This window comes from Pleuronectes platessa, chromosome 5 (genome assembly GCF_947347685.1).
Source record: "Pleuronectes platessa chromosome 5, fPlePla1.1, whole genome shotgun sequence".
Taxonomy (NCBI): domain Eukaryota; kingdom Metazoa; phylum Chordata; class Actinopteri; order Pleuronectiformes; family Pleuronectidae; genus Pleuronectes; species Pleuronectes platessa.
Window position 1 is genome coordinate 1,791,862 of NC_070630.1, and position 21,318 is coordinate 1,813,179.

A 21,318-nucleotide genomic window follows, 5' to 3' on the forward strand; every position below is an offset into this window, starting at 1 on the left:
CCATTGCATGCTGAGGAATTGTGTAAAAAGTCACGTGTTGATCCCTGCAAAGCACAACATGATACACAAAGCAGCTTTTGCAGAGTGCGTTTGTGTATTTTTATCAAATATCACTCAAAGAAGGGTGAAGCTTTCCACACTGCTGATCCTAAGCTAGTAGGTTGTACCCTGGCTGGACAGAGTAGAGACGTCCACAACAAAACCCCAGGTCTCAGAGGTGGCCCGGGCCGGAGGCAGGCACAATGTCCGGCTCACATGATGGTATGTGTACTTCCTCTGGTTACTGGAGAGATAGAGAATATAAGTGTACTAATACCACTCTGTAAAAGTACTCAATTATGCAGAAAAATGCACACTGATATTAATACTATTTGTCATGCATTTAAATCTTTATTGAAGTAGGGCTCATTTTAATAGTTTAGGACTGCAATTAGTTATCATTTTCACAATAAATTTATCAGCTGGACATGTCACCTGCTGATTGACAGCAGTATGTTACGTAGGTTTCAGGTCTGTATTTACATTAAACGTGATTACTGAAATACATATTTATAACATGGAGGGAAAAATCTGCTCACAGCCTATTAACACATGATCACATATGGTGATTGTACAGGAGTCACATGACCTGTATCAGTGTGACAACATGGTTAATGTTAGACATGGATGAGGGGGGTGCACCAGTCGGAGCAAGCCCCTGTTCCATCTCCCAGTTCCCCAGGTAGGGGACGAATCAGATATTAAACTGATTAGAACAGACTTTTGATTCCTTTATTCTTTTGACAGTTGGAGTGAAAATGGCTTGAAAAAACATTACTTTACATTACATTACTTTTTTATGAATCCATTTTTGCACTATTCCGGTTTGCACTACTCTCATTACTCTCACTCTTCTGACTGTATACTTTGTTTTACTAGGTTTCAGTCCCGTCTATGTCCTGTTCATAAAGTTGACTTTGACCCTTTGTTTTCTAAATGTTTCTTTATCCTCAGTGGAGCAGAAACCTCAAAGTGAAACTGAATGTTGTTGTAGGACGTACAGTCCCACATTCCGGGTGTATTCTGGAACACATCCTTCACGCTCAGGAAACAGGTTTTATTGTGTAAACGTGAATCATCATCAGTGTCTTCTGCCTGGTCCACACCTTTCTCTCCACCTCTGTCATTTCACATCCTTCTATTCTAATAAAAACTTCACAATGACCTGAGGTTCAAGCGTCGTACATGTTTAAAGATTCTGTCAGATTCACTTTACTTCCATTTCTGTGACATTCATATTTCTTAGAACCTAAATTACAGATTGATTTAATAATAATGACGAAGCACTGACTTTGAGTAGGACAAAGAAAATGATGAAGAATCAATAAATTAATCAATCAATCAACCTTTATTCACAGACTGTTGTTAATTCACAGTTTTATTTGATAAATTAAATATTTGACCATTGTTAACGTGCTGCTTCAAAATACAGTAGATCAACCACACAACAAGTTGATTATTCACAAACACAAGTGAGAGCTGGTGTGACGTTGAGACGTGTTTGTTAATGGCTGCTCTGCTTCGGAGGGGAATACAAACAATGAGGATTTAGTGTCTTTGAGTTGACGTCATCTCCTGGTCTCACAGAACTCTTTAAACCTCGTTCAGGGGGGAGGTAGAAATAAGGAGGAACTGCTAAGACAAAACTGACGAGGAGGTGAGGAGGAGAAGAGGTGAGGAGGAGAGGAGCTAAGGAGGAGAGGAGCTAAGGAGGAGGTCAGTGTCTCCCAGGTCAACAGGATGGAAGCAGCTGTGGGCTTCATCATGTCTTGTGAGAAAAGTATAATTACAAAGGTTCTTTCTCTATAATCTAAACTAATTAATGGTACATATACAGTATTTCCAGATTCCTGTCTCTTTTAGGAAATGTTATGATATAAAAAAGCTGCCATTTTATCTTAAAATAAACCCTTTTAGACTGAAGAGGCCACTGAGGCAACTTAATATTTCACATGAAACTTTTACACTGGTGTTTTTGTTCTTTTCTGGGTTTGTGGGTCGGGGTCATTAGGGAAAGCTGAGATTCTGTGGCTGGTGACGTTTGGCACGAATCTTCTCCAACAGCGGACTCAGGTTCCACGTGTTCCCTGAAAGTGTAAATGGAAACTCATTAGTGACATTGTACCAGTAAGAGATTGTGTTTGTGTGTGTGTGTGTGTGTGTGTGTATGTGTGTGTGTGTGTGTGTGTTTGTGTGTGTGTGTGTGTGTGTGTGTGTGTGTGTGTGTGTGTGTGTGTGTGTGTGTGTGTGTGTGTGTGTGTGTGTGTTGACCTACGAGGTGCCGGGGTGTGTGGCTGCGACTGCATCATTTCATTTCCTGGGTCTTCCTCATGGATCCCACCGAGATTCGACCTCCACTGTCTCCAGTTCATTTCCTCCACCCTGAAGTGGAAGAAGACTCGGATCAAGTGAAACTGTAGAAATACTTCACATGATGAAATCTAGATAAACTGATATTAAAGGATTTAAAGGGTCAGTTCACCAAATGTACCAAAAACATAGTTTTTCCTTGTTGACTCTTGACACCACAGCACAATGGAGGTAATTAGGATTTATTTTTGAATTGCAAAACATTGGAAACTGTGGATTCTTTTAATTCAGCAGGACGACACATCAGAAAAATCCAAATTGAACTTTTGGTCACTTATTAATCCTTTATCTGGTCCTGATGGTATTTTAAGGACTTAGTTATTTCTCACCTCTGGACATGTTAACTTCTGGTTTACCTGAAAAATCGGCGACGCTCGTCCTTCTGGCCTCTTGGACAAACCGTCTTCGAGGCTCCGGAGAACAGTTTGCTCCTCAGGCCCCTCGGCACGGTTCGCTCAATGTCCAAAATGGTGAATGCTCTCTGAGGACGTGCGACGGAATGTGAGAGATTTACACAAACATAGAATACACAAGATATATGCTGAGTTTTCTGTTTGAATTTTGCTTCAGTACAGGCAACCTCGTTTTCTGTGTTGGCTCTATCATAGAATTATCCTGAATTTGAGAGATGTGAACAGAAGATTGGAAGTGAACGTTGTTTCCCACCTGCAGGTTCCAGATGTTCTCACTTTCTTTGGAGATTCTCTCCACCGTGTTGCCCATCAGTGCTATGAGCATGTTGAGCAGCAGGATGTAGGTCAGGACAATGTACGAGATGAGCAGGATGTAGAAGACTTCTTTATACTGGACGTGGTCGGTGAACTCCAGATCTCCCATTCCGATAGTGAACTTGAACAGTTCCAGTGTTGTGAAGCGGATGTCGTTGTAACTCGGCTTTTTGCACGTAAACGTCTCGAGATCGAAAGTCCTTCCACGAGGAACTGAATCGTTTTTAAGAGTAGTGTCTTCCATGAGAGAAACGATGGCTGTGGATGAGGAGAAAATGAATATCGGGCGTCTTGACCTTGAAAAATCTTTATTCTGCACAAACTGAATAACTTTTGAATAACTTTTTGAAATTTACCTGCAGAGAATCCAAATAGCAAGACTCCATAGACACATAGAAAGTGTAAGATGTCTCCCAGAATCATCTTAAGAGAGAAACAGATTTGAATTATATGTATGAGATTGTAGAATTTAAATCATCAACCAACAACTATGTAAAGATGGATATATTCATTCACACTCCTGGTTTGACCTGAGCTTCTCCATTCTTTGTTTTCTGGTTCAGCAACAGGTCCTTGTGAAGGTATGTGAGTCCCCCCCCCCCCCCCCCCCCCGCGTAAAACCATTGTCCCTCTCCATGTTTGTAAGCATCCAGTACAGTTGTGTGTTTAGTTGTCACTTCACCTATAGACAGTGAGGGCAGCGCCTGGCAGAGAACATCAGGGTTTGAGACTGACCAAGCATTGGTTTTGGTTCTACCGCTGCCTCCATCCATTCCTCCTTCATGATCTCCGCTCATCAGGGCTCGGCAAGGTGAAGTGTTAACGTCTCGCTGTAGCTCTTCCTGGGGGATTCTGAGGTGTCCCCAGCTCAGATGGGATATATAGTCCAGCGAGTTCTGGGTCTACCCTGGGGTCTCGTCATGGGGCTGCCCCCTAAAGCTCCAATGGAAGGCGCCCATGCAGGAGGCATCCTGATTGGATACCTGAACCCCTCCACTGTCCACTGATGACGACGTGAAGGAGCAAGGTTTTACTCCGAGCTCCATCCAGATGTTAGAACTGCTCACCCTGTCCAGGACTGAGCCCAGACACCAGAGTGCGCCCTCTAGGGGCTGATACTGTATTTAAAACCTTTAAACCACTCTGTTACCGCTGGGAACTACGTATATAAAACTAACTTCATTCTTACTCTTTGCATCATGACGTTGTATATCCCCATCTGTTTGGAGCCTCTCGAGTAGTAGAGGACGTTGATCCAGGCCAGAGCCAGCGAGAGCACGAGGAGTCCCACGTATTCCCTCCGGCCACAGAAGTACACGACCGCGCAGACGAGAAGAAGAATCGCCTGCAGGAAGCTGAGTGAGGCCCAGAGGGGGGCAGTGAGAAGACCATCAACAGGGAATACTCACTGTACTGCACTGTACTTCACTGTACTGCACTGTACTGCATTGTACTGTACTCACAACAGAATGTCAGAGAATCCATCTGTGTCAAGAGCCCTGAAGTTTGGAGGGTTCTTCCTGAAAATGATTATCTAGGAATTTAGAAGTGAAAAAAGAATGATAATGTTAAGTTTTAAATTAATTTAGACTCTTTGTGTGAAGTGCACCAGATCCCACCTCCTCACCGCTTTAAAGAGAAACCACACGGCTCCGAGGACACTGAGGATGTCCCCGGTGCAGCGGAGGCCGTCGGCCGGGACCTTCTCGATGGGAAACGGTGGCTGCAGGTGGAAACAGTTAAATACTTCTCACTTGTTCAGGCTGAAATACAGTTTTTCCTGTTTTGATATAGAAGCTCTTGGTTCAGTCTCACCTGTCCGACCTTTCTGTTGTAGGCCACGGCGGTGAAGATGGTCACGTAGATCAGATACACCAAGAAATTCATCAAGAATAGTTTAGAAGCAAATCTGTCCCATTTGTCCTGGAGGAGACTGCGGAGAGGTTCGATCTGGAGCATCTCAGGACGGTTCTGAGGTCACAGGTCGGTTTCACATTAAAAACAACGCAGGATTCCACATGTGTCATGAGGAGTTAAATGAAAGTGTGCTTCTCCGACCCAAATTTATACAAATGTGTTTTATGGATTTATCAGAGACAAAATTCCTCAGTTATTATCAATTCATTATCTCATTCTTAGCCATCTTTCTACTCGATGTTTTACTTTGATCCATGTCCCATCTACTAACATAGAGGAGGCTTTTTAATGACCTATACTGCAGCCAGCCAGTAGTGGGCGATATGGAAGTTTCATGAACATACCAGATTAAACATTGTGTTGTAGACCTTCATGTAAATCTTATTATGAGTTAAACTGAGTCTCTAACCGGAATATCACTCCCGAAGACGACGATCTCCAGAACCGAGTTGTCTTCGCTGGTGTCGATGGACGTCATGTCGTAGAGTGAGGAGTGAACCGGCCCGTAGACCCATTCTGTCAACTTCCTGCACAGCGGCCTCATCTCCTCATCCTCGAACTCCCGCTGCAGGATGTGTCTGAACAGCTGGAGATCAGGGAGGAGATCATGAGCTTGTGTTAAATGATAAGCAGGTTCTCATGCTTTTCACACGTATGACAGGATCAGGAACATGGTGTCAAGGTAAATCTGAAAACACACTGACCCCGATCTTTCCCAGCTTGGCCGCTAACTTCAGAGACGTCAACCCCTGATTGTTCTCAATCGCCTCCAACTTCACTGTTTGTGTTTTCTCTAGTTTGTTGTGCTGGACGAGGATCTCGTCGTACATCCTCGCGACCATGTCTGTGTTTTCTGTGGTGTTGTCCGCTATGACCACCAAGGTGTGGAAGACCGTGTTTCCCTGGGAGTCCTGGTCGGCCAGGTCGGCTCTCCTGAACGGGTTCTCCATGAGGAAGGACACGATGTTGGGCTGGTTGGTGCAGGCCGCCAGCGACAGTGGAAGTTCTCCTGTTGGAAACACACCAAGGTGAGTGTAGTGATTAAGATCGTAAACAGCTGGGATAGACAACGTTTATGGGATGTATAGACCCACCAAAATAAAAGCCCAGTCCTGCTTTGCGCTGGAAGAACCTCCCGTTGGCTTTGGCCTGCACGTCTGCTCCTTTCTGGACGAGCAGCTTCACGTGGTCGAAGCTTCTTCTTTCGATGGCGACGTGCAGCGGCGACTGACCTGTGACACGTGGTGGTCTGTTACAGGCTGTCCCTTGTTGATTGAAGAGTTTTGTACACAAACTCATGACAGATGTGATGTGATGGGACTGGTATGGTCCATTTTCACAAAGCACAATTTGTCTCATTGATCTTAACAAGGTGCAAAATCCTCAACAAGAGTCAACTACCAACACAAACTGTTACCAGGAGAAAACCACAGACACCTCAGAGAGAGAAACATGTGAGGGATCAGGACGGACACGAGGGCAACAGACGCTGCGTGTTATCGTGTCCACGGGTTCACAGAATCTTCATGTCCAGGTTTCAAGGAGTTTTTAACCCAAAACAAAATTCATTAAAGGTATCTGTATTGAGAAATTGTTTAAACTACAAATACTGAGAGTTTTTACAGCCTTTAGTTTTACAGACTCTCGATCTTCGGTCACTTACCTTTGAAGCAAAGATCTTTGTAAGACGCGTTGACTAAATTTTCTAAATCTTCCGTTTTCTCTGCAAAGTCAAGCAGAACTTCAATCGTGTCATTTTTTCCATCTTTGAGGTTCAGCAAAGCTTTCAGGAGCGCCGTCTTCCCGTTGGTTTCATCTGAAGGACACAAACATGAGGAGATACATTAAAATACATACAAACTGCACACACTCATAGTTCCCAACACAACCTGGATTGTTTTATCAAGATCATTGAATTAATCTCTGAGAAATCAACGGAAATATTGAAAAAAGCTTTTCTTACAATGTAAAGGAAAGAAAATCCTTGAGTTGGTTCTTTCTTTCCTCAAACCATCAAACGCAGACAAACACAGAAGGTGATAAATGTGCAGGTGAGATTTCTTTGGACAGTTTTTAAAGTTTTAACTCACATTTCATTTCAACGTTTCACCCACATAAGACCGTCCTCGTCTCTGAAGTAATATTCTAATTATAAGCAATTATAGAATAAACATTATTGTACTATTATTATTGTTTCATTGCATGTGCTACACAGAAGATCCATAATCGTCTCTGTCCACTGACTCACAACCACAAACGCACAGAGACCACAGTGCACAAATATATCTGATGACACGGCTGCACTGATTCAACAGCTGCAGGACAGAGTCAAACATCCTGTTCCTACTCGCCTGTGTATTCCGGGCTCGTGAGTCGCAGGTCATGAAGTCGCAGGTAGTCGAGCAGGCCGAGGAGCTGAGCCCTGTCCCCCTGAGACGCTGCTTCAAACACTCGCTGCCTGGTGAACGCTCGGCTGCAGAAGTTGTCGACACTGGAGAAACACACAAGTCAAGATTTCCAAGAATTCAGACACAAAACTTTGTAGCTTTGCTTTAATGAAGAAATTCTACTTTCTTGATTCCTGTTGTTCTGGGTTTGTATCCTCGAGGCTGATGCACTTATTGTGAGTCAGATAAATGTATTGTCATGTAAAACCCTTTTGTCTTTGAATACAAAGAGTGAGAAGTGATGTAAACACAGGAGAGAAGGATCCAGCTTGTGATCAGATCAAAACCTGCTGAGGCTTGTTTACCTCGACACACGTAACCTGAAACTCACCAGTCCACAAATGCTGAAATGCAATTTTAACTCATCAGCACAGAAACCGTGTGGATTTCTGTTCTGATGACTCCAGCAGTTAGTCTGCACCGATTCATAACTGAGGTGTTTCAAATCAAACAGCAGCTCCTCCCCTGCAGGGCCTGTTACCTAGACGTTAAAACGTTGGAATCCATAGGAGTAATCTCTATGTCAGCTTCTCTCATGAGCCAGTCCAGACTGCTCCCCTCCTTCTCCTCCTCCTCCTCCTCCTCCTTGTCCCCATGGTCTTTGTTTGGCTCCTCTCCCTCCACTGTCCGTCCACCTTCCATCGTGTGAGTGTGACTGGCTTTGCTTCCACAAGCTGCTCCTCAGGTATGAGGAGCTGCTGCTGCTCAGGTGTAGAGTTGCAACGATCAGGAGGAGGTGGTGATGGGGTTTGTTACCATGGTGGTGCTCCTCCCTCTCCCCGGGGGGAACGCCTGCTACACCTGAGCTCACTGCTGTGGTTGAAGGAGCAAAGACAACACACAACCACCAGAGATCACACAACCACCAGAGATCACACAACCACCAGAGGATCGTTTTACTGAGGAATCACACACGGATCTGACACATGACACCGTCTCTGGTGTCACTAACACCTCAATGTGTGTGATTTCATACTAAAGCTTCACTGTGATGAGTCAAACCAATTTATTATCACGGATTCAGTCATAGAAAACATCATTTGAACTGGTTCATTGACCTGTATTTTATTTTGGGATCATCAGCTCTGGAGTTAATTGTTTTGTGTGACACCAGTTTCAAGATGATCCGGTTGTTATGTTCTCAGAAGTGTGTAAGTTATTTAAACAGAAAACACACGTGTGGCCATCAGAGCAGCTATGGGTGTGTTGTCCTCAAAACAAGGTGCGGTTAGTGGCTCAGTATGTAACACTAACCTTAAGGAGGAATTATTAAGATTATATATGAAGCTGAGTATTTTTTATGTGACCTGAACCGTTCAGATATTTATACCCACAGAGGATTATTATTGTAATATTATTTTATATTTCAGATAATACTAAGGTTGGATGTGTTTAGAGCTGAGTATCTGTCTTGTTGATTAAAGAACGAACCGAGGCATCTGGGCAGATGTTTACTGGACACATTATTAAAGGTGTGGTTTCACTGAACAGAACGTGTGCGTTTACTGTCACACACATTTATATATTTATCTTTAAAAATGGTTTATACTCTATTTATTGTGTGTCTGGATTTGGAGTAGTTCACTCACAAGTGTGTGAATTTATTTACATTCACAATCATGTTTATCACAGTAGTTCTTATTGTTGTATAACTGATCCTGGACTCAGGTCGGAGGCAGAACATGGAGGATTTGAATAGTTTTGCATAATCCTGCTGAAAAACAAACAAACGGACAAACTGACAAACTGACAAACTGACAAACTGACAAACTGACACAAGTGAAAACACAAGCTCCTTAGCAGAGGTCGCACAGAATGAAAACTTCAGCCATTACACCAGCCGGTGGATTTATTCTCTACAGATTTAAGATGCCTCCATGCAGCCGCTTCCCTTTTACAGCACGACCTCCTCACATCTCGAGAGGAACTTTTGTGCTCTGCTGTAATTGTCTGTCATTGTGTTGTGTGTCTAATTGTTCCTTTAGAGTTTATTTTTTATTTTGTTATTTATTTCTGTATTTAATCTGTAATTGGCGGAATTAAAACCCAACTATCTCACATGGGGATTAATAAATGGTTATCTTATTTTACAGCTGTGGTGTCCTCTAGTGGAGATCAGTCGTCACTGCAGAGCTCAGTCTGTGTTGAACAGTTCAAATGAAGCCAAATTTAAGAGTCATAAATATCTTTCCTTTAAACATATGTGTGATTTGTTTCAACAAGATCCTTGAAATATTAAAACATCAATTTTTGCAGTGATATGAAAAACAGTCTGAAATAATATAAAATCATTTTGTTGCTGATTTTTTTAAAAGAAATAAAAAAAGTCTGTAATATGTAATAAACCAGTTAAGACACACGAGCAAAGAATTAAATGTGTGTGTGTGTGTGTGTGTGGGGGGGGGGGGGGGGGGGGTGCTTGTTTCTCTTGGTGTGAATACACACTTCCTGTTGGACACGTTTAACCAGGTGTGTCACAGCATGAATTCCAGCAGATTCAAACTATCCTGGTTTCATTTTGTAATTGTCAGCGTAAACAAAGGTGAGTGTGTGTGTGTGTGTGTGTGTGTGTGTGTGTGTGTGTGTTGGGCAAGAGGCAGTGAGTAAACTGAGAAGGTTTATTAATTGTTCACTCTTGAGCTGTCTTCGTGCGTTTGTGTGAGTGAGTGAGTTTGTGTGGTAGTGTGTATGTGTGTGTGAGTGTATGTGTGAGTGTGTGTGTGTGTGTGTGTGTGTGATCACATAACCCTTGTGTTTGCTCAGTGATCTCTTGCGGAACCTGTCTGATCGCTGTGGGCTGGCACTAACTTGCGCAGGTATGAGGAGAACTCCAGCTCAGTCCTGAGAGAGAGAGAGAGAGAGAGAGAGAGAGAGAGAGAGAGAGAGAGAGAAACTCCAGTTCAGTCCTGAGAGAGAGGGAGAGAGAGAGAGAGAGAGAGAGAGAGAGAGAGAGAAACTCCAGTTCAGTCCTGAGAGAGAGAGAGAGAGAGAGAAACTCCAGTTCAGTCCTGAGAGGGAGAGAGAGAGAGAGAGAGAAACTCCAGTTCAGTCCTGAGAGAGAGAGAGAAACTCCAGCTCAGTCCTGAGAGAGAGAGAGAGAGAGAGAGAAGCTCCAGCACGTCTGTGACCTACGCTCGGTGGGATCTCTCACCTGTGAACAGGTCAACAGAAGGAGGAGGAGGAGGAGGAGGAGCAGGAGGAGCAGGAGGAGAGGAGGCTGCTGTGGACAGTGAGAGACAGAGCTGCAGGATGTGAGACGACCTGGAGGAGATTCTTCCACCGCAGGTTGACCAATGTCTGTGTGATTCTAATGAGGCTCTTCAGGCTCTGGGATGTACATGATGTTGCTGTGTTCCTCAGCATCGCATCATATATCTGTGACCTAGGTAAGAACATCCAACACACCTTCTAGAAACGTTTAATTTGTTCAGGACTAGATACACGAGGTGAAGGTGAATCTCAGAGCTCATCATGGCTGAGAGTAGAAACAGACATGTGACCATCCTCATGCTGGAGAGTCTGAATCCTCGAGAAACAGGAACTGGTGAAGACTCTTCTGTAGAACTGTGGATTCCTGTGAATGACGGAGGCTCTGAGTTACACGCTCTCCCGTCTGAGTCAGAGCTGGTGGAATTCTTTAGCTGTGTTTCATCAGAACAAACAAACCAGCAGCAGCAGCTCCCTCGTGAGAACCTCCTTCACCAGACGTCAGTTAAACTGTTTCTAACTGTTCTGCTGAGCTCGTCCGACGGGTTCCACTCCTCCGCTGAACCACGTGTGGTTTGTCAGAGGAGCGAATCGAACACACATTTCTGACTGTCCAGGAATCTGATTGAACAGTCACTGACAGCACAGACGAGTTGAGTCATGGTAAAAGATTCTGTGTTCAAGCTGCATTCATGTGTGTTCATCTGTTCACAGTGAATCTAAACTCTAGCTCTCTTCTCCTTCCAGCCGGAGCCATCTCCATCCACTCCCCTCAGAGGAGCCTCACCAGGGCAGTGCAGGAGGATGTGTTCTTCTCAGTGGACGTTTCCTCCAACGGGGTCCCCACCATACAATGGAACTTTATGTCCGGAGCGGTGAGCCGCACCATAGGGACTTGGCAGCCCGGTGTGTTCACCAACATCACGGTGGATTACAGCAGCAGAGTGCAGTCCTACGACAATGGCTCCATGGGCCTGTCGGACCTGCGGCTGCAGGACGGAGGATACTACGTGGTCACTGTTACAGAAACGGAGGGAAGCAGCAAGGACACCGGGTTCGTCCTGAAAGTGAACGGTGAGTTGAGTCGGGGCTTCTGGGAAGGTGACTCTGTTTGATTCCCTGGACTGCAGGAATAAAGCCCCACCTCATCCCCACTGTACCTGAGCGGCCTGGGTTCAGGTAAATGTTCAATAAAACGTAATAAACGGGACGAGACTTATTCAAAGTCCATCAGCAACAACTTCTGGAACCTGCTGTACAGCCACTGTACGGAAACTCTCAGGGTTCATTCAGCCTCAAACGCAGAACCAGGGATTCAACACTGTCTGTTACACCCCCCCACTCTGCCGTGACCTTTAACCCCCAGTGGCTCCAGTGGGGAGCAGGTCTGTGGTCGCACTGGGCAGCCTCCTCCTGTGAGTGAACTGTGACTCCGAGGAGCTGCTCCTGCACAGAAGGCTCTGACTGAGACTTGAGTAAATAAAGGTAGAACATGTTGACCAGTGGAGAGCAGAGCTCCACCAAGACCCAACAGTGAGCCTCAATCCAATCAGGCTGCACCAAGTTACACACACTCATAGATATCACTCTCTTTAATGTGTCAGGGATCAAGATCCATTCATTACTTCATGGAAAATGGTGAAAACGTCAGAAACTGCCCAGGAAGCTCCAGGATCCCCCCCCCCCCCCCCCCCCCTCACACACACAAATTAGTTCACCCCTGACCAATACCACGTTTCCAAGTTTCATGGAAATCTGCTCTGTGTGGAATGACATGTTTAACACTGTTGTCCTGAACACGTCCTTCAGATCTGAAGAGAGTTGATCAGGAGTTTATTTACTGTGAAAGTGTCAGAATGTGTAGATTCTTCTCAACACTTGAACTTATTGATCGTCTTCCTGCTGCTGAGTCATCTCCTCTCACAAGCTTTTCTATCCACCTCTGGTTAGTGGTGATCGTTGACCTGTGTCTCTGTCCTCCAGAGGTGCTGTACGAGGATCTTCAGTATCTGTCCGTCTCTGCTCTGGCTCTGGCCTGCGTGGCCACTCTGCTCATGCTCCTCATGTGGCTGCTGGACAAGGCGTACAGGAGGATCGTGGCGTGGAGACGCAGGAGACAGATGCCAGGTGAAAAGCTGCCTCCAAACAAGAAGCACGCCTATGAAAGATGGAGCTGTTTGTAAATGTTTTAATCCAGCTCAGATTTTACATATTAAGCATTTAAATAATTCAGTGCATTTTCCAAGACTAATGTTCTAATATCAGAATCAGATTCAGAATCAGAATCAGAAGTATTTTATTGCCAAGTAGTTTTAAACCTACAAGGAATTTGCTCTGGTAATTGGTGCATACAATTAACATAGAAACATGAAAACGCAATAAATACAACATACATAGGAAAGCAATGAAAAATAGAAAACCAGTATATATTTACTCACTGTTTACTTATTATTTACTCACTTTTTTCCAATATCTATACAAAGTAACATTTATTTCGACATAAACATTTCTGAATAAAAATATATAAAAGATAAAAGATGTAAAAAGTGATATGCAAAATGCAAAACAGTAAACAGTGTCCGATTGCAATATGCAATGTAATGCAGTATAGTATAATATGATGTAATGTGTTAATTTAACACATCCTAAAGGTGTGGGGGCGGAATAAAAGTCTGAGTCAGGTGGGGGTCCCGGGCCTTGTTTGATATGAATCAAAACTATATGAGATGTTTCCTCCGCCAACCAGAGCAGCTTCAGGCTACATGCATGAGGTCACTCTGACCTTGGATCAATTCATCTTTGAGTCCAGGCGACAATTGGTCAAAATCTGAGACAGTAACTTGACTTGAGATGTTCAAGAGGCTGAAAACACGTTCTGTGAGATCACTGTGACCTTTAACCTTTAACCACAGAATCTCATCAGACAGTCGATGAGTCGAACTGAAACTTTTGAGCCCAATTTTGAGGAACTCTATTGAGATGTTACCAGGATAACATTTTCAGGAGGAGAATAAGTTTTGTACCAGATTGAATGAACTGTTTATAATATTTGAGGAGATGGAGGGACGACCTGGAAGATTAATGCCTTCAGCTGCACGGAGGAATACAACTTAGTAGAAGTGTTCAACATAAATGTTAAAACTAAATAAATGCATTGACTTATTTTACATGAAAACCTAAACGTAAAAGAAAATGATCAAATCAACTTGTCCAGTTTGTAGATGTTGTAGCTACATTTCAAACTAGTGGATAAAAAATATTCAGCATGATATTAAAATAACAACTTTCAACATAAGTGAATCATTTAATAAGTCGATAACACATATGTATGAGAGGTTTGTTTACCCAGTCGTTCATGGTTCACTCTTCATTCACCGTGTGTGTGGGTGTGAATGTGGGCGGGGCTCTGTGTTGTGTCTCAGTGTGGGAGTGTCCCAGTACAAAGGTCACTGAACTTCTGTTGTCGTCTCTTCTGTAGAAACCAATGAGACGGAGCTGCAGCCGCTCTGAGGGACCAGCCTCCACCCAAACATGAGAACTCACCAGAGCTGCAACTCCCAACTGTGGATTTTAAATGTAACTGCTCAATGTAAATATTTCCCTCAGGGAATTAGAAAAAAATACAAACTGTATTTATTGTCTGAGGAAATGAAAAGTGTGATTTTTCTTCCTTCGACTCGTACGACAGGTCGTCTGCTGACAGGAAACTTCTCAGGTCTTCAGTGGCTGTTTGTAAAAAGTAAAGTGAAATATTTCTGTGGTGATCACTGTTGATATCATGGCCTCAAACAAATAAATGTAAATAAACTAACAAGAGTAAAGATACTTCATGTGTGGCCTTCTCAATCCTGATGTCCCAGCCTGTGTTAATAGAATCAAATGAATCCAAACATGAACAAACATCAGTGTTATAAAAACTAAAAGAAATCATCTTGAGAAACATTTATTCTGTGTATTTTGATTTATTTTAGTTTGGTCAATGTCCCATCTGTTAACAGAGGAGAAAGGGTTGATGACCTATACTGCAACCAGACACTAGGGGGCCACCGACTTGGTTTACAGTCATCGGTGTTGAGCCTCAGGATGGAACATGTTGTTTTTATGACGACGTGAGAAATCAACACAAACACAACCTGATGACGTTGCTGTTTATTCTGTATCAAATAGTTTGAGGTTCACTGTTCGTACACTCGCACGTCACATCAATAAAGAACACGTGGAGGCGGAGACACAATGAAATGTCACATTACTTTCACATGTGCCTGATCCTCCTGGGTTCACGTGCTGTGGCTGACTCTCTGTGGGAGTCGTGGTCCAGTTCCCTACGGGCACGACGTCAGCGCCGCCATGAGCAGCTCCATCTTGTAGACGAAGTTGCGACCCTCCATCTTGCTCCAGTGGACCTCCTTGTTGGGCCCTCGGAGGTGGCTCCACTTGCCGTCCTGGACCACGTCGCTCTTCGGCAGCTCTTTGGTTTGGCTGCGGGGGAACTGGACGAAGACTTTGCAGCCGCTCTCTGGGCCGTTACGCACTGCACAGACACACAGACACACAAACACACACATTCACATCAGTGACAAAACTCCATGTTAATACAAACATACCTAATCATGATTTACTTCTCCTTCTCTGTTTACAAAAGAACTACTGAAGCCCAGCAGCTGCCTCGCCCGGCTCACCTGAGATGGCGTACTCTCCGTTGGGGGAAGCGACGGTGACGGCCGAGGCGTTTCCGATGCTCTCCACCGGGCCCAGGCCCACGTGGTTACTGAAGCTGAGGACGTGCCAGCCCATCACTTTGGCCAGCTGCTGCACGGCATGTACCTGGTGCTGCGACATCTGTCACGACATGAACACACAGACACACAGCTTCAACATCAGGACCAGAGGATACGACTCAGAATCCACATCTACTCCAAAACTATTACAGAGTGAAATAAGTTCTGTGTCGATCGGAGAGACTCTAACTCCCCTTGGATTTTAAGTCTCGTCAGCATTAATGCAAGTTTCTGTTTTCATGAACTTATATTTAAATATATATTTTTGTTTGTGTCAATGACGTATGTTGATCTGTGTGTTTTATGAATTAGATGTTAGTGTTGTGTCACTGCAGATGGAAATGAGCTTTTACTATTTGTATTGTTAATCTTGTTTGGGTAGAGCTCATTGCACCAAAGACACACACACTGCTGACATACACACACACTGCTGACAGACACACACACTGCTGACAGACACACCACGCTGCTGACAGACACACACACTGCTGACAGACACACACACTGCTGACAGACACATCACACTGCTGTCAGACACACACACTGCTGACAGACACACACACTGCTGTCAGACACACACACTGCTGACAGACACACACGCTGCTGACAGACACACACACTGCTGACAGACACACACACTGCTGACAGACACACACACTGCTGACAGACACACACACTGCTGACAGACACATACACTGCTGACAGACACACACACTGCTGACAGACACACCACGCTGCTGACAGACACACCACGCTGCTGACAGACACACCACGCTGCTGACAGACACACACACTGCTGACAGACACACACACTGCTGACAGACACACACCCTGCTGACCGACACACACACTGCTCCACCAGCCGTGGTACCTGGGACAGAAGAAAGTCCTGCAGCTCCTGTTCCTGGTGTGAAAGTGTGACGACACGTCCGTCTCTGTGCACGACTCGGATCTGCTCCACACCGATGTTCAGCTGCAGCTGGATGGACCTGAGCACACAGAACACATCCAACCTCAGAGGAGACCACGTAGAATTACATAAAGATAAAAGATTATTCCTAATTTCAAAAAACACAGACAGCCTCCATATCCACGACCTTACATAACTTCAAATTCCCATTATTTGAATGTATTAATTATTCAGAAACATCTATTGTATGAGCAGATTCTCTGGTTCATCTCCTCTTACTTGCAGATCTGCTCGTAGCCCTGAGAGGTGATGAGCACCTTGACGCTGGACTCGTACACGTCGTTGATATTGGACCAGTGAGCTTGGATCTGAGGGTCTTCAATGCGGCTGGCCAGGCTGTCGATGGTCCTCGCCGTCCTGGTGACCACAGATACAAACATTAACTCTGCTGAATTACTACATAGAAGTATACAGACTACAGGGAATCACTCAGTGGAATATATTCTACACCACCATAACACAATATAGTATAATACAGCAACAACGTGTTGTGATACATGGACAATAATCAAATAATCAAAGTCTGCTCCAGGCAGATGAAAACAGCCATGGACGTGTTGTTGAGCACTTTGTTCAGTTTGCCAGGAATCGTTCCTCCAACTTAACATTTCAAAACCCAAGGATGTGTCATCGACTTTAGAAAACCACACACTAGACACTTTTATCAAAGACAAACTGTGGAATGTGTAGAATCCTATAAATACCTCAAGCCTATTGTTGACTCCGAACTGAACTTTGAAGCAAACAGTTTTGTGCCAAAGGGTCACGAGCGGTTGTGTTGTTTAATATTGACAAAACCCTGCAGACACTATTTTATCAGGCTTTTATTGAGTGTGTTTTATCATTTTCTTTGGTGTCGTGGTTTGGTGACCTGTCTTTAAAAGGACAGAAGAGTCAGAGAGTGAACTGCTCCAGTCGGCTGAGTGAGGAGCCTCAGAAGAGCCTGGAGACACATCTGTCCCTAACCAATTGATAATAATGCATTTCAGCACTTTTTGTTATGGTTTTTGTGGTCTCGTCTTCTGTCAGTGTGTGATCACTGTGTTTGGATGGATGCCTTCTCTTTTTATTGATGCAAGACAAATCTACCTCCAGGTACAAATAAAGTAACCTGACCTAAATCCCAGCTGGTGAAAATGACACTACCTGCTACGTAGGAAGATGTGTTTGGCCTGTTTGATGATTTTCTCCAGCAGCCCCTCACTCTGCTGCAGACTGGAGATTTCAGTTTTGTCGTAAGCCATCGGTCCGGCCAGGCGCTGGCGCTTGTGGCCGAAGGGGGCGCTCGCAGGATGAGGCATCACCACCGAGCTCAGCTGCTGCTTGTGGAACTGGAACAGAAACAAGGTTGTTTGATGCACAGAGCAATGATACAACTAAAAATGGACTAATTCACCATGTGGAACAAAGACTGAAGTTAAACTGTTTGAAATAGGATTAAAATTAATCTTTTTTGTTATTGTAAATTCAGTTTGTGAGAGAGTCACAAACTTCTAGTAAAGTTTGGAAAATGAATACCATTTTTAAATATTTAGCCCGAACGATACAGGACTTTTATAGAAACCACTGTACAACAACGATGACACAGTTTCAGAACATATATTTGTGTGTTTGGATTTCTTGTCATTCATCATCTAACCCATATGCTGATACGACACATCAGCAGAGAGCAGGTAGAGCCTCAGATGAGCTGCAGTGACCTCAGGGCCTCACCTCTCTCATCATTTGATGCAGATTGTGTTCCAGTACGTAAAGGTGGTCGTCAGGTTTCGGTTTCTCTGGAGACGTGCGGGTGTTCTTCTTATCGCCCGTGGAGTGGCACAGGGAGATGGACAGCTGCAGACCTGAGCAGGAGGAGAACAGGAACTTACTTTTACATACAGAAAAGCTTTTTTAAGAGATTTTTAAGAGATAAGAAGCCACATATTGAAACACGTCTGTGTTTTACAGCAACAAATACAGATCTTCTCATACACACTCAACAAAGACTCCATCGCTGCTGAAGCGTTTGAATCTTTGAGGCTGTGATGTTCTCACCTGGGAAAGGTTGTGAGATGATCTGATTCTTCACAACGATGTGAGGGATCTGGGATTTGATCTGGACAGCTTCCCTGGATAGCTGGGCGAAGATCTCCTTACACAGCAAAACGTTCTGAGCTGCTTCGAGCTTCACATGCCAGAGCTGGGTACCTGTGGGAGAGAAAACGAGAGAGCAGGTGAGAAAGAAGATTAAGATGTAGAACATGGAGGAGGAGGTAACAGGGAAACCTCAGAGACTTGATACATTGACAGGCACAGATTCAAGCACCAGGAGGTGAGATATCGTGTTTCATGTAGTGAACTATACCAGCTTTGGTTTTTGGCGGTTTCCTGAACAGGCTGATTGTTCCTAGATCACCAATGTCTGGAGCTTGTTTCTGGATGGACACCTGAAGACATAAAGAGAAATATTTAAACAAGATGTTTCTGAAGTCGTCAAACTGATTTACAGCAGTATGAAAATTGTACAAAAGAGAAAATAAGACATTATTTCTAAATAATATTCTCTGAAACCTGTTGAAACTCTAGTTTCCCTCTCACCTTGATATAAGCAGATCCCTCCAAATCACTGGGGATCTGGACGTCAAGGGGGCAGTAGTCCTCCGGGAGTTTTTTGTCCAGGTCAATGTCTGTGTTCTTGATCACCTCAAACGTTCCATGGTGAGGAAAGAGGGAACCTGATGGGTATATACACATTGTTTAAAACATATTAGTTTGGGGTTAGACTAGTTAAACGGGATCAAGTGTCACTTTATAGAAAACTAAAGTCTTTGACAGATTTGACTGAGCATCCACAAGAGGCTTTGTCACCTGCGCTCCGGTAGCTGAGGTCTCCCAGGATCTTGTCTCCCACTTTACGTAGTTTCCACTGTGAGCGGAGTCGCAGCAGCTCAGAGTTGAAGTCTCTCTGCCTCCTGTTCTCCTGGTTCTCTGCCACTGACTTTGTGAGTTTCTCTGCTCCCTTCACGAGGAGCTGTGCTGCTATGGCCAACGATTTCTTTTTACTGATCAGCTGGAACACCTGGGGGGTCTAAACAAGAGCCACATGCAGATATTATAGTTAGAACTCTGTGTGTCTGGTTACCAGAGAAAATGAGCACATCACTTTTAGAGTCATGAACCAAAGCTCACACTCTGCATTGTAGTTTCTGTAGAAGACATTTTTCAGTGTGAACGTTGACAGAGATATTCTTTTGCAGTTTACCTTCCCAGCTGATGGATCCTGAGACACCGGGTCTAAGGCCATGTACTTCTTTTCCTTCACCACGCTGAGCACATCATTGAGAACACACATCTCTGTCAGAGCACTGCGCAGGTTGTTCCTCACCGAGTCCCAGGGCCAGAGAGACGGCTGGAACTTCACTGTGCCTGTGTCCAGAAACCAAGGATAAGGTTTTATTCTAACAAAGAAAATATAGAACCCATATCAAACTTTTCTCACATGAGTACATTTAGTTATGAATCCATCAATTAGCAGGGCCATGGAAACTAGACTGGAACAGGAAGGTGCTTTTCTTACTTTATGTAATTTAAATAATCCACTGATATTAAACTTTGTAATTTACCATATTTGCTGATTTCCCTCCATCAAAACATCTCTTTCAAATTTTCAGTGAGTCCAGAAATGTATCGACCAGCAAGGAGCTTGACAGAGACACTTCTGATCTTTAGTTTAAACATGAACTTAGCTGAGCCTCTACTGAATTGATGATGGATCATTTATTGATGGAATCAGTCAGATGACAGAATCTAGCTCTGCTTCTAGCTCCTGCCTCCTTTCTCTTGACCACACGTTACCTTCTTCTTCCTCGGGCTCCTGCTTTCCCCAGTCAGGGTTCGTGTGTTCTCCTTCCACAACATCCTCCTCGGAGTCCGATCCCTGGCTGAAGTCAATTCTCTGTGCCAACTTTGCCAAGTTCTGGGACATGGACAGGGGGGGGACGTACGTCTCTGTTCCATCGAGGGCCACTTCCTGCACCTGCTTCTCACAGGTGGACTCAATGCTGACCCTCACTGCTGGACCTCCAGACATGATGACGAGACTGAGAGGAGAAGGACCAGCAGAGAGAAAAGAGTTTGAGACACAGGGGAAACCAAGCAGCTCAGAAAGTAGATCCTGTACTTGAGCTGCCAGACTTTTACATTTCTAAATAACAAAGAAAGCTAAGATCAAATACAAACACATGACATTACTGTCTATGACTGGTTGTAAAAACAGTTCAGACCTTTTTAAATGATATTCATGACTTTCGTGATACATGTATTTAGGAAATGAATGCCTGTAAGAGTTTTCTAAACATTAAATACCATGTTATTGTGACCATTTAGGACCTGGAGCTACATGCTAACTCTCAAAGCTTCACATAACTAAATAAATATAAATGCATGAATAATATATCAATAAGTATAGTTAAATAAACTGAATAAGGTGTATTAGTGACGCCTTCACAAGCTGCTTTTCAGTGTTTACAGCTGCTAGCTAACACCAGCTAGCCACCGGCTGGTCTTACAGGATAAATAAAGAAATATGAATGAATATGATCATAACATTATGTTTGATTGGGTGCGTCTCACCTGTGATGTTCAGCAGAGTTCAGATTTCAGTGTTTACTCACTGGAGGTTTTATTTTTTTTATCATAAATGTTCCGGACACAGTTCACAGTGCTCGCTTCACCGGAACAAGAGTCCTCTGCTGCCCCCAGTGGGCCGGATGTCGTTTTTAGCTGCTTCCTGTTTTTTATCTTTTAGACTCACCATCAGGTCACAACTGTTTCATTTTCATTTGATTTAATTTGTAGATATTTTGTATGTGGTAATGTTG

General features: G+C 44.0%; 3 protein-coding genes across 3 annotated transcripts; 1 reads left to right on the forward strand and 2 right to left on the reverse strand.

Annotated features, from left to right (window-relative positions):
- Positions 1-1,368: 1,368 nt before the first annotated feature.
- LOC128440425 (transient receptor potential cation channel subfamily V member 1) lies at positions 1,369-8,268 on the reverse strand. Its single transcript, XM_053423124.1, has 15 exons — positions 7,983-8,268; positions 7,406-7,545; positions 6,718-6,870; positions 6,149-6,286; positions 5,759-6,063; positions 5,464-5,640; positions 4,953-5,108; positions 4,765-4,860; positions 4,601-4,671; positions 4,327-4,492; positions 3,494-3,560; positions 3,076-3,395; positions 2,766-2,890; positions 2,315-2,421; positions 1,369-2,126 (listed from the first exon to the last, which is right to left on the reverse strand). The coding sequence occupies exons 1-15, from the start codon at positions 8,141-8,143 to the stop codon at positions 2,047-2,049; spliced, it is 2,262 nt and encodes a 753-aa protein (XP_053279099.1). The 5' UTR covers positions 8,144-8,268; the 3' UTR covers positions 1,369-2,046.
- Positions 8,269-10,045: 1,777 nt separating this feature from the next.
- On the forward strand, positions 10,046-14,652 carry LOC128440427 (V-set and transmembrane domain-containing protein 5). The gene is made up of 4 exons (XM_053423126.1): positions 10,046-10,887; positions 11,456-11,782; positions 12,692-12,835; positions 14,187-14,652. The coding sequence occupies exons 1-4, from the start codon at positions 10,812-10,814 to the stop codon at positions 14,216-14,218; spliced, it is 579 nt and encodes a 192-aa protein (XP_053279101.1). The 5' UTR covers positions 10,046-10,811; the 3' UTR covers positions 14,219-14,652.
- Positions 14,653-14,842: 190 nt separating this feature from the next.
- med17 (mediator complex subunit 17) lies at positions 14,843-21,204 on the reverse strand. Its single transcript, XM_053423125.1, has 13 exons — positions 21,071-21,204; positions 20,294-20,538; positions 19,701-19,864; positions 19,307-19,526; positions 19,037-19,173; positions 18,804-18,885; positions 18,494-18,646; positions 18,170-18,300; positions 17,603-17,787; positions 16,676-16,813; positions 16,358-16,475; positions 15,388-15,547; positions 14,843-15,239 (listed from the first exon to the last, which is right to left on the reverse strand). Exons 2-13 carry the CDS (start codon positions 20,526-20,528, stop codon positions 15,031-15,033), a joined length of 1,932 nt encoding a protein of 643 aa, XP_053279100.1. The 5' UTR covers positions 20,529-20,538; positions 21,071-21,204; the 3' UTR covers positions 14,843-15,030.
- Between the last annotated feature and the right edge of the window lie 114 nt (positions 21,205-21,318).